We start from the raw sequence: 12,449 nt of genomic DNA, 5'->3' as shown, positions 1-12,449 counted from the left end.
TGCCTGTGCCGGGTTTTGCCCTCTGACACCCTCTGCCAGCACCTCACCCCAAGCTTAACTCCTGCTCCACCTCCCCAGCCCTGATTTTGCCTTTTAGCCCCTCTCCTAATGCTGCCTCCAGCTGCTTGACCCCCCATCAGTCAATTTCCACCCCCTGCTCAGACCCTGGCCACCCCCCTGCTCCATTTTGCCCCCTTTGCCCCTTTTTAACCCCTGTAAATAGCAGTCAGCAGATTTTTACTGCTAATAAGGGCAGGGTGAAGGGCAATGGCTTCAGTAGATGTACTGAGGACAGAAGGGAGGGACCGTCTTCCATCTAGTGTGGGGAATGGGTGACACATTTTTCTAAAATACTGAATGAACTTTAGGGGAAACCACTAAACATGCGCAGAGGTAAGTGGGGAAATGGCCCCGCTATTGTGGGGAACTTTCCTAACTTAAACATCTCCTGGCTGGAATCGAATAGCAGAAGGATCTGAGTCCTCGCTCCCACTCCCTTCACCCAGAGCCTGCCTCACCTTGAGGGCTCCTATCAAGGTTCCTTCCCCACTCTGAACTCTAGGGTACAGATGTGGGGACCTGCATGAAAAACCCCCTAAGCTTATTTTTACCAGCTGAGGTTAAAACTTCCCCAAAGTACAAACTATTTTACCTTTTGCCCTTGGACTTTATTGCTGCCACCACCAAGCATTTAACAAATATATAACCGGGAAAGAGCCCGCTTGGAAACGTCTTTCCCCCCAATCCTTCCAAGCCCTATGCTCCCTTTCCTGGGGAAGGCTTGATAAAAATCCTCACCAATTTGCATAGGTGACCACAGACCCAAACCCTTGGATCTTAAGAACAATGAAAAAGCAATCAGGTTCTTAAAAGAAGAATTTTAATTGAAGAAAAAAAGTAAAAGAATCACCTCTGTAAAATCAGGATGGTAAATACCTTACAGGGTAATCAGATTCAAAACATGAATCAGATTCAAAATCCCTCTAGGCAAAACCTTAAGTTACAAAAAGACGCAAAAACAGGAGTATACGTTCCATTCAGCACAACTTATTTTATCAGCCATTTAAACAAAACAGAAAAGGAGTACTTGTGGCACCTTAGAGACTAACCAATTTATTTGAGCATGAGCTTTCGTGAGCTACAGAATCTAAGGCATATCTAACTAGATTGCTTATTAACTCTTTACAGGAGATCTGACTTGCATTTCTGCTCTGGTCTCGGCAAAAGCAACACACAGACAGAGAGAAACTTTGTTTCTCCCCCCCTCCAGCTTTGAAAGTATCTTGTCTCCTCATTTTTGTGTGTGTATGGGGGTGGGGGGGATGTGAGAAAACCTGGATCTATGCAGGAAATAGCCCGACTTGATTATGTAAAGAGTTGTCACTTTGGATGGGCTAGCACCAGCAGGAGAGTGAATTTGTGTGGGGGGGTGGAGGGTGACAAAACCTGGATTTGTGCTGGAAATGGCCCACCTGTTGATCACTTTACATAAGCTATTACCAGCAGGACAGTGGGGTGGGAGGAGGTATTGTTTCATATTCTCTGTGTGTATATAAAGTCTGCTGCAGTTTCCACGGTATACATCTGATGAAGTGAGCTGTAGCTCACGAAAGCTCATGCTCAAATAAATTGGTTAGTCTCTAAGGTGCCACAAGTACTCCTTTTCTTTTTGCGAATACAGACTAACAGGGCTGTTCCTCTGAAACCTGTCTCCTCATTGGTCATTTTGGTCAGGTGCCAGCGAGGTTATCCTAGCTTCTTAACCCTTTACAGGTGAAAGGGTTTTTCCTCTGGCCAGGAGGGATTTTAAAGGTGTTTACCCTTCCCTTTATATTTATGACACTCCCTTTCCACTCTCCTGTGTGGCAAAGTCCTTATAACCCCGACCAGGCAGGGCCCAGGCTTCCTGAAGGGCTCAGCCCCCTGACCTGGTTATGACCACTCAGGACACAGGTTACAGCAAACCCACTCTGGGTACTTTCTCCGCTCTGGATGCTTCCCTGATCTCTTCCCTGACCATTGTCTATGCCCCAGAACAAGTGCAATTTACTAACCAGCAAGTAATTTAAAACAATCAGGAAGCAATGAGAAAGGTGAAAGAAAAACACTTAGCCCCACTCTATGGGCTCCGGGGAAGCACAAACAGCATCTCTGGGATGCCCGGGCAGTTCACAGTCTGTCCCTCCCACGTCCCAGGCCTCCTGCCCAGGCCCTGGCTGTGCTGCAGGGATGCTGCGGGTCAGACAGGTGCTCTGGTGGTGGCCACACGCCCTCAGGCTCTCGGTGACAGGACTTTTCTTCCCAGTGTCCCCGGAAAGGTGCAAACCAGAGGACAAATAAAAAGCCCCCCCCCCCACTTGGTCTATAAATATAGACTCTAAAAAGTGAGAACTTTGGGGTCTGATTCTGCAAACCAACTTCCAGGAGCATCAGATGAGCATCTGACAAGGCCCTGCTCCCTCCTCATGTCCAGGCCACCTGGCCAGTGGCTTGGCGTGAGCAACTCTAAGGCTGGTAACTATGATAACAACCTTGCAGAACCTGTGTGTGTGTGTGTGTGTTTGTATGAATGAATGTGTGAATAAATATGAGATTGAATGGAATGTTATAGCGATAACTAACTGCTTACTATGATTCTTTGTGTATTCACAATAAATGTGGTATTTTGCCTTTTTCCCTTTAATAAGATCCTGTTGGTTTTTATTTTATTGGTATAACACCAGATCAAGGCCTCCGTCCCGTGGAACCCAGGGGGAGGGCAGGGACAGAACTAGGTCAGCAGCCAGAAGTGCTCAAAGATCATGAGTCCAACCCCCTGCTCCCCTCCCCCCAATCAGTTACAGAGATTACCAAGTGTGGGGGCTTTTTATTTGTCCTCTGGATTTGCACCTTTCCGGGGACACCGGGAAAAAGGTCCTGTCACCTAGAGCTTGAGGGCGTGTGGCCACCGCCAGAGCACGTGTCTGACCCACGGCATCCCTGCAGCACAGCCAGGGCCTGGGCAGGAGGCCTGGGACGTGGGAGGGATGGATTGTGAACTGCCCCCGTGCCCACAGAGTGGGGCTAAGTGTTTTCCTTTCGCCTTTCTCATTCTTTCCTGATTATTTTTTTAATTAGTTACTGTTTAGTAAATTGCATTTGTTCTGGAGTATAGACAATGGTCAGGGAGGAGGTCAGGGAAGCGTCCAGAGCAGAGAAAGTACCCTGGAGCGGGCACGCTCCAGCGCGTGTCCTGCGTGGTCACACCAAGGTTGGGGGCCGAGCCCCCCAGGAAGCCTGGGCCCAGCCTTGTCGGGGTTATAAGGACTTTACCACACAGGAGAGTGGAAGGGGAACCCTCAAGGTGAGGCAGGCTCTGGGTGAGGGAAGAGGGAGCGAGGACTCAGATCCTTCTGCTGTTTGATTCCACAGCAGTGGGGGGTAAAGTCAGGAAAGTTCCCCACAGTAATGGGACCATTTCCCCGCTTACCTCCCTGCATGTTGACTGGCTTCCCCTAAAGTTCATTCAATATTTTAGGGAAAAGTGTCAGAGCTGGCCACACTCTGAGGCCACCAAAAATGTGGCCGTGAGAACCCCTGGGCTCGATGCTCATGAGGGGCCCTTCTGACCTTACAGTCTGTGAGTGTAACAGGAGCCGGGCACAGGGATGCCGCAGCGCGGTGGGTTGATCGCTAGGACCCGGGAGCGGCTGGGGGGCGGCTCTGGGGGGAGCGATCGCGGGGCTCAGGCCCGGCCGCAGGAAGTGACTCGCAGCCGCTGCGGGGACTCTGGCTCCCGGCGAGATCCCCGCGCCCCGGCGGCTGGTGCTGGGAGCCCGGAGCCCGGGCTGCAGCCGGGAGAGGGGAACCTCCAGCCGGGCCCTGCCCGCTGCTCCCCGGGAGCCTCTCCCAGGGCAGAGCCCCCAGCCCGGCCAGGGCCCCTTCCCGGCCCGGCCCCTGCCCCGGGGGGCCCCGCTCGGGGGGAAGGTAAGAGAGACCCGCCCCCCCCCGGCACCCCCGGGCTGCAGGGGGCGGGTTTGGCCCCGGGCTGCTCCCCGCGGAGCCGGCTGCGATTCCCTGCCCCGGGCCTGGGAAAGTTGCCGCCAGCTCCCGGTGTGTGCGGGGCGGGGGCAGGATCACGTTACCCCCCGCTCCCCCCACTTGCTGCTTTGTTTCCCTGCCCCGGCCGGGTTGGTGCGGACGGAGGCTGCAGCTCAGGGAGATCTGAGGGGGGCAAATAGGGAGGGGCAGAAGTTTGGCGGGGGCTAAACTGGATGCAGGATGGGGGGCCCCAGCTGGGGGTCGGGGAGGGAGCGGGGCCCAGGGGCACAGTCAGGGTGGGTGGGTGGGGGGGCAGCACAGGCGCTGGATCTAGGCTAGCGGGGCCCTGCCGCACCCCCTGGCTTGAAGGGGTTTCCATCCTATCCAGGCTTTACAGTTTGGTTCAATGGCTCTCAGTGCTTCCCCCTCTGTACAGATTGTTTCAGGCCCCCTGCCTGGGACTAGGAGCCGGGGATAACAATGGGTACAGCTGGTCGGGGGTGAGCCCTCCTCGCATTGTAGGGACAGGACCCTAACCCCTGAGCACCCCCAACATCCCCCCCACTGAGCATGTGGCCCCAGCCTTCCCGGTCCTGGGGCCCAGGGAGGGCACATGGCCCCAGCCTGAACCCCAGGGGCAGCCGAAGGAGAAGCCTGACATGCTCCTCACAGGGGCCGTGCACCCCACCTCCGCAGTCAGCTGTGACTCTCAGCCAGTCTGGAAAACAGAAGGGTTTATTGGTCGCTGGGAAGGCGGCATAGAACAGAGCTTGTTAGCACAGAAACCAAGAGCGTTCGGCAACGTCTGGCTTGGGGGGAATCCAGGGTCTTGAGTCCTGGGCTCTCCCCGCTGAGTCCCAAACCAGGAGACTGAGCCGCTTCCAGCCCCCCATCCACACTGACACCCAGCTGCCCCTCCCCCATGCTTTCTCTCTTTCCCAGGAAAACAGGTCACCTGGCCTCCCCCTCTCTCTTTGTTCTCCTACACCTTCGGCTGGCTCCCTGCAGAGGAGGGGCTCTGGCCATCACTTGCCAGGATAGAGAATTTTGGCCATTCTCTACACCCAGGCAGCCACTCTGCCATCACGCCTGCCCTCTAGAGGTCTCCACAATGATCACACCCCTGTATCCCACCAGCTTGATACTTGTGTAACACATGGGGAAACTGAGGCACACACACAGTACTCAGAGAAAACATTAAGAACAATCCCGCTTCATGAATCCCTCTGAGACCAGCCCAGGGGCACTTTCTGCAGTGGCTGGAACTCCTCTGACCACACCAGCCCCTGAACCTGAGCCTGCAGATGATGGAGAGACCTGGGGAAAGGGCTGGAGCTGGGCAGGAAAATGACTCTGCACGGAAGGCGCCTTTCAGGGACTAGCTGGTGAGTTTGGCCTACAAGGGGAGGGTCTCCCTGTGTCTGTGAGTACCAGAGCTTCTGTCCTCAGTGACACAGCCTGGTTCAACCCCCATTACCAGTGTCCGTGGCTGAGCCACCTAATGAGAGCAAAGACCCAAGACAATGGGGCAGTCGCCAGTTCTCCCAGGGCGAGGGAAGAAGATAAAAAGGGAGAGTGGAGAGACTTGAAGGGGCAGCAGGAGCAGGAAGTGGGGAGGGAGGTTCCCAGCTCTGCCCAGATTCATTCCCTGCACCCCCGCGGCAGTCAGCTCTCCTGGGAACAAGGGCAGGAGCTGAGAGAGGAAAAGCCAGTTGCTTGCTCTGCTGAGCACCGCACTACTTAGGGAGATGGGGGAGAGCTAGAGGGGGTCACAATACACTGTGGGGCAGTACCCTGAAGTGACTCCTTTGATTCTGCTCTTTTTCCAGTGTTTGGCTCAGAGATGCTGCTCTGGGGAGGTTTAGAAGGGACGTGGTGGGTTAGTTCTAAGCAGGGGGGGCTGGCCGGGGAGGTAATGAACTAACTGGGTTTGTTCCCAGCATGGCAGAGTCATAGAATCAGAGCGTCTGTCTGCAGGGAGAGAGCCTGGGGGGAATCGGGGAGTGACATAGACTCCAGCCCCTTATGAAACCTGCCCAATCTCCCTGCTCCTCCGACAGGCTGAGGAATCGCGTCCATGTTTCGCTTCAGATTGTCCCATCTTGCAGGGGACAGGGCAGGGAAATGGCTGTGATGGAGCCAGCTCAGGTAGGGGATTTTCAGGGAGCTTTTGGTGGTGGGGGAGGGGCATCGTAGAGGGGTTAATCACCCGGCGTGGGACGGGGTGTGATAAACCTGCTGGAACATGATCGACCTGGGCCTGATTCTCTGAACAGGCCCACTGGTGGGTAGGGGGGAAGGGGGAAATATTCCCCCATTTCTGAAACAGGGAACAGCCCCCCTGGGCAGGGCTGGGAAAACGACCAGACTCCCAGTGCTGGAGCCTGACCCCACTGGCCAGAGGCTGCTGTGAAGTACGAAGGGAAGCTGTCGGGATTCCTGTCCCTGTCCCCTGCTCCGGCTCAGAGCTCTGCTGCCCGTCTCAGCCTGTGGCTGGCAGGCGAGTGGGAAATGTGAAGAGCCTGCCCTGCTCCATCTGGTGGAGGGGCGCGTTAATAAGTTCTCACCTTCTCCCCACCCCCTGGAGCCTCCTGGCTGCTCTGAGCAGGGTGGGGGGAGGATTCTGCTTCTCTAGCCCTGCTCCCCCGTGACTAGCGGGATTGTGGCTGGGGCGGCAGATGCTGAGTGGGGGACTCTTGTTGTTCCAGACGCTGGTGACCTTCGAGGAGGTGGCTGTGTATTTCACCCAGGGGCAGGGGGCTCTGCTGGACCCCGCTCAGAGAGCCCTCTACAGGGACGTCATGCAGGAGAACTACGAGACAGTGACCTCGCTGGGTAAGGGATTCGTGGCTCCTTGGTTATTGGAAGCTGCGGGGTGCAGGGAGGGTTTGTGTGTCTGGCACCGCTGAGGTTCTTCCCTCATCACACTCCAATGAGACCAGGGTGTCAAAACCTAAGGCGCATACTAAATCATCCCCACCAGTACCCCGTAGCTTGCAAGGTGAAGAACTCTTGTATTATCCTGTCTGTGTTGTTTCTCGGTCACTCACAGAATCCTTCTTCTCCCTCCTCCTTGGTCTGACCTCCGTATGAGGGCTCTGGGCTCCGCAGGTTTAGAAATAGGCAGGGGTTTAACACGAGAGCTGGGTGTGCATCACAATTCCCCTCACCTCCCCAGACGTCTGCCTCCCCCGAGGGGGCTCAGTAACCACGTCCCCGTCCTCTTAGATTCTACTTTCCACAGCACAGAACAGGGACAGGTGCCGCCCACGGAATGTCCTTTCTGACAGACGCTCTCTCAGTCCTCCATACCCTCCTCTGATCTGAATTGACCACCTGTACAGGATTCCCCCTTCCCAAACCTGACCTGATCGCCCGACTGGAACGAGGGGAAGAGCCGTGGGTGCCCGATCTCCAGGCCGGTGAGGAAAGAGAGATCCCGAGAGTCAGCCACACAGGTGAGGACTGACACAGAAACCATCTGGGGAATGAAGGAAAAAATTGAGAATCCCAGAACCGTGGTATCAGTAAGTTTCCTCAGTTCCTTCCTCATCTCACCCAGGGCAGGGCTGCAGTCAGGAGCTATCACTGACATTGTTTCCCACATGTCCTGTTACTTGCAAGTGTTTCCTTCCCAACGATCCTTCTCTGTGAAAGTTTGGGTGGGATTTGGAGGCAGAATCCAATTGCTCCATCTATGCAGCTTTACTATGTTGGGTTTTCCCTTGGTGCTATTCCTCTTAATTTTTCCCTAGCACAATGACTCCTGTCCGGATTGTCTCTCTGTCCCAGCAGGTGATGAGAGAGTGAGTGAAAACGAGGAGGAGAATCAACAGCAGGAGATTCCTGGGTACAGGGAATCACAGGGCACCTTTGTGGGAAGACCCCATAAGTGCTTAAACTGTGGAAAAAGTTTCATATGGAGGTCACAACTTGTTTTACATCATCGAATCCACACAGGAGAGAGACCCCACAAGTGCTTAGACTGTGGGAAAAGTTTCATACGGAGGTCAAACCTTGTTAAACATCAAGCAGTCCACACTGGAGAGAGACCTCATAAGTGCTTAGATTGTGGAAAAAGTTTCATACGGAGGTCACAACTTGTTTTACATCAGGAATGCCACACTGAAGGGAGACCCCATAAGTGCTTAATCTGTGGGAAACGTTTCATATGGAAGATAGACCATGTTAAACATCAAGCAATCCACACTGGAGAGAGACCCCATAAGTGCTTACTCTGTGGGAAAAGTTTCATACTTAGATCATACCTAGTTTTACATCATCGAATCCACACAGGAGAGAGACCCCATAAGTGCTTGGACTGTGGGAAAAGTTTCATACGGAGGTCAACCCTACTTAATCATCAGGCAATCCACACGGGAGAGAGACCTCATAAGTGCTTAGACTGTGGGAAAAGTTTCATACAGAGGTCACACCTTGTTAGACATCAGGCAATCCACACAAGAGAGAGACCCCATAAGTGCTTAGACTGTGGAAAAAGTTTCATACGGAGGTCAACCCTACTTAATCATCAGGCAATCCACACGGGAGAGAGACCCCATAAGTGCTTAGCCTGTAGAAAAAGTTTTATACGGAGGTCACACCTTGTTAGACATCAGGAACGCCACACTGGAGGGAGACCCCATAAGTGCTTAATCTGCGGGAAACATTTCATATGCAAGTTAGACCATGTTAAACATCAAGCAATCCACACTGGAGAGAGACCCCACAAGTGCTTACTCTGTGGGAAAAGCTTCATACTTAGATCATACCTTGTTTTACATCATCGAGTCCACACAGGAGAGAGACCCCATAAGTGCTTAGACTGTGGGAAAAGTTTCATACGGAGGTCAACGCTACTTAGTCATCAGGCAATCCACACTGGAGAGAGACCTCATAAGTGCTTAGACTGTGGGAAAAGTTTCATACAGAGGTCACGCCTTGTTAGACATCAGGCAATCCACAAAGGAGAGAGACCCTATAAGTGCTTAGACTGTGGGAAAAGTTTCATATGGAGGTCAGACCTTGTTAAACATCAAGCAGTCCACACAGGAGAGAGACCTCATAAGTGCTTAGATTGTGGAAAAAGTTTTATACGGCGATCAACCCTACTTGTTCATCAGGCAATCCACACTGGAGAGAGACCCCATAAATGCTTAATCTGTGGGAAAAGTTTCATACGGAGGTCAGATCTTGTTAAACATCAAGCAGTCCACACTGGAGAGAGACCCCATAAATGCTTAATCTGTGGGAAAAGTTTCATACGGAGGTCAAACCTTGCAAAACATCAGATAATCCACACAGGAAAGAAATCCCATAAATGTTTGGACTGTGGGAAAAGTTTTACACAAAGATCAAATCTTATGGCACATCAGGCAATCCACACAGGAGAGAGACCTCATAAGTGCTTGGACTGTGGGAAAAGTTTCATATGGAGATCAGTCCTGGTTACACATCAGAGATTACACACAGGAGAGAGACCCCATAAGTGCTTAGACTGTGGGAAAAGTTTCATACAGAGGTCCCACTGTGTTAAACATCAAGCCGTCCACAGTGGAGAGAGATCTCATAAGTGCTCAGAGTGTGGAAAAAGTTTCATAATGCGGTCAACGCTACTTAATCATCAGGCAATCCACACTGGAGAGAGACCCCATAAATGTTTAATCTGTGGAAAAAGTTTCATACGGAGGTCAGGCCTTGTTAAACATCAGGCTATCCACACTGGAGAGAGACCTCATAAGTGCTTAGACTGTGAGAAAAGTTTTATCCAGAGGTCCCACCTTGTTAGACATCAGGCAGTCCACACTGGAGAGAGACCTCATAAGTGCTTAGACTGTGGGAAAAGTTTTATTCAGAGGTCCCACCTTGTTAGACATCAGGCAATCCACACAGGAGAGATACCCCATAAGTGCTTAGACTGTGGGAAAAGTTTTATTCAGAGGTCCCACCTTGTTAGACATCAGGCAATCCACACAGGAGAGATACCCCATAAGTGCTTAGACTGTGGGAAAAGTTTTATCCAAAGGTCCCACCTTGTTAAACATCAAGCAATCCATACAAGAGGGAGACCATAAGACTCTTGGAAAGGTTTCAGAAACAGATTAGCCCTTCTAAAGATCAGGCAATCCACACACGCGAGAGAACCCCGTAAGTGCTTAGACTATGGAAAAATGTTTCAAATAGATGTCATCCCTTGTTTTACATCAGAGAATCCACACAGAGGAGTGACCCCATAACTGCTTAGCCTGTGAAAGACCTTTTAAATGGAGGTCAGAACTTGTTTCAAATTAGGCAATTCACACAAGAGAGAGACCCTATAAGTGTTTGGACCATGTGAAAAGTTTCACACAAAGATCGAATCTTATAACACTCAGAGGATCCACACAGGAGAGAGACCGCATCAGTGCTCAGACTGGAAAAAGTTTCCTACATAGGTCAGACCTCGTTAAACATCAGCTAATCCACAGAGGAGAGAGATCCCATAAGTGCTTAGGCTGTGGGTAAAGTTTTATAAGGAGCTCAGCCCATGTTTTAGATCAGAGAATCCACACAGGAGACCCCATAAGTGCTCAGACTATGGAGAAACTTTCATACCGTGGTCAAGGCTTCTTAATTATCAGGCAGTCCTCAAAAGAGGGAGACTCCGTAAGTGCTTAGACTGTGGAAAAAGTTTCATACAGAGGTCAGACCTTGTTAAACATCAGACAATCCACACTGAAGAGAGATCCGATAAGTGCTTAGACCAGGGGTGGGCAAACTTTTTGGCCCGAGGACCACATCGGGGTTGAAAACTTATATGGAGGGCCGGGTCAGGGAAGGCTGTGCCTCCCCAAACAGCTTGGACCCGCCTCCATCTGACCCCCTCCCACTTCCTGCCTTCTGACTGCCCCCCTCAGTATCCCTGATCCATCCAATCCCTCCTGCTCTTTGTCCCCTGACCGCCCCCTCCAGAGACCCCCCACCCACCCCTAACCACCCCCCAGGACCTCATCTGAAGGATTCATGCAGGGTTCATGCACTTGGCAACATTTAGGGCACACCCTGAGTGTTGTGTAGGAGCAGTGCACACACGGCTCCTCTCAAGGGCATGAACCTTGGAAACTCGCCCTAAGGACATGAACCGTGGGAAGCCTCCCAGGACTGGGCTCAAGGCCCAAGAGCAAGGAATGCGGTAGATAGAAATTGGTAAATAAGAATCTTAAACAAAGCCAGTGTATTCCTTTTATCTGATGGAGTATGTAATGCGCAGGAGGAGGGGGAGAATAAAAGAGAGGGTGGAAAGCTGACAAGGCAGACCAGCCCGTCGGCAGACCAGCCCGCTTGCTTGCTTAAAGCTTTGTCTGTCTTGTATTTGGACTGCAACACTCATCCCCTATCTAAACCCCCTGACTGCCCCCTCCAGGGGCCCCTGCCCCAAACCACCTCCCCAGGACCCCACCCCCTTCCCATTCCCCCGTGCTCCCTGTCCCCTGACTGCTCCAACCCCTATCCACACCCCTGCTCCCTGACAGGCCCCCGGGACTCCCACACCTATCCAATCCCCCCACGTTCCCCACCCCCTGACCGCCCCCCCCAAAACATCCGCCCATCCAACAGCCCCCGTCCCCTTACTCCCCCCTGGGACTCCCTGCCCCTTATCCAACCCTCCGGCCCCGGCCCCGGCCCCCTTACCATGCTGCTGGTGGCCCGGCAGGAGCCAGACACGCTGCACCACTCTCCCGGAGGAGCACGCAGCCCCACCCCTCAGAGCGCTGCCCGCACGGTGCAGCTGAGGCTCCGGGAGAGCAGGGAAGGTAGGGGATGGGCTGGGAGCAGACTCCCCCGCCGGGCGCTCAGGCGGGTCGGTCAGGACAGTCCCGCAGGCCGGATGTGGCCCGCAGCCCGTAGTTTGGCCACCCCTGGCTTAGACTGTGGGAAACATTTCAGAAACTGATGAGTCCTTGTTCTACATCAAGGAATCCACAAGACTCCATAAGTGCTTGGACTGAGCAAAAGTTGTACACAGAGATCACACCTCATTAAACATGGGAGAATTCACACACGATCTAAACTTCTGTGACACCTGGCCCAAAAGAGTTAAGAACCTTGCAGGCTAATTGACCCAGATTCAACCTTTAGAGACATGTTAGAAAACTGTGTAAATGGTATTTGGGGCCACTCCAAGTAATATAGAGTAGAACTTTGAAATGTAAACTGGTGTTGTTAAAAAATTGGAAGAAGATAGTAGGGCTGTTGATTAATTGCAGTTAATTCGTGTGATTAACTCAAAAAAATTCATTGGGGTTAGAAAAATTAATTTCAATGAATCACATTGTAAAACAATAGAATACCAATTGGAATTTGTTAAATGTTTTTGGATGTTTTTCTGCGTTTACTCATATGCTGATTTCTCACAACAAAGAATAGAAAGTGTACAGTGCTCACTTTAT

At 52.3% G+C, this 12,449-nt stretch overlaps 1 protein-coding gene and 1 pseudogene across 7 annotated transcripts in view; both read left to right on the top strand.

The window, feature by feature from the left end:
* The window catches only part of LOC311530891 (zinc finger protein RFP-like), a 181,845-nt pseudogene that overhangs the window by 158,404 nt on the left and 10,992 nt on the right, over positions 1 to 12,449 (top strand). The gene's annotated exons all lie outside the window — the stretch shown is intronic.
* On the top strand, positions 3,723 to 12,416 carry LOC311530801 (uncharacterized protein). 6 transcript variants are annotated; one of them, XM_084647723.1, is made up of 6 exons: positions 3,723 to 3,966; positions 4,963 to 5,405; positions 6,081 to 6,168; positions 6,729 to 6,855; positions 7,365 to 7,478; positions 7,813 to 12,416. In XM_084647723.1, the coding sequence occupies exons 2-6, from the start codon at positions 5,368 to 5,370 to the stop codon at positions 10,092 to 10,094; spliced, it is 2,649 nt and encodes an 882-aa protein (XP_084503849.1). In that variant the 5' UTR covers positions 3,723 to 3,966; positions 4,963 to 5,367; the 3' UTR covers positions 10,095 to 12,416. The 6 variants fall into 6 exon arrangements, with proteins under 6 accessions (XP_084503849.1, XP_084503848.1, XP_084503851.1 ...); XM_084647722.1 differs by lacking the exon at positions 3,723 to 3,966 and having other exon boundaries at positions 4,343 to 5,405; XM_084647725.1 differs by lacking the exon at positions 3,723 to 3,966 and having other exon boundaries at positions 4,343 to 5,405; positions 5,998 to 6,168.

Source organism: Lepidochelys olivacea, assembly GCF_965140295.1.
Source record: "Lepidochelys olivacea isolate rLepOli2 genome assembly, chromosome: 14".
Taxonomy (NCBI): Eukaryota; Metazoa; Chordata; order Testudines; family Cheloniidae; genus Lepidochelys; species Lepidochelys olivacea.
This window is presented reverse-complemented; position numbering and strand designations above follow the sequence as displayed.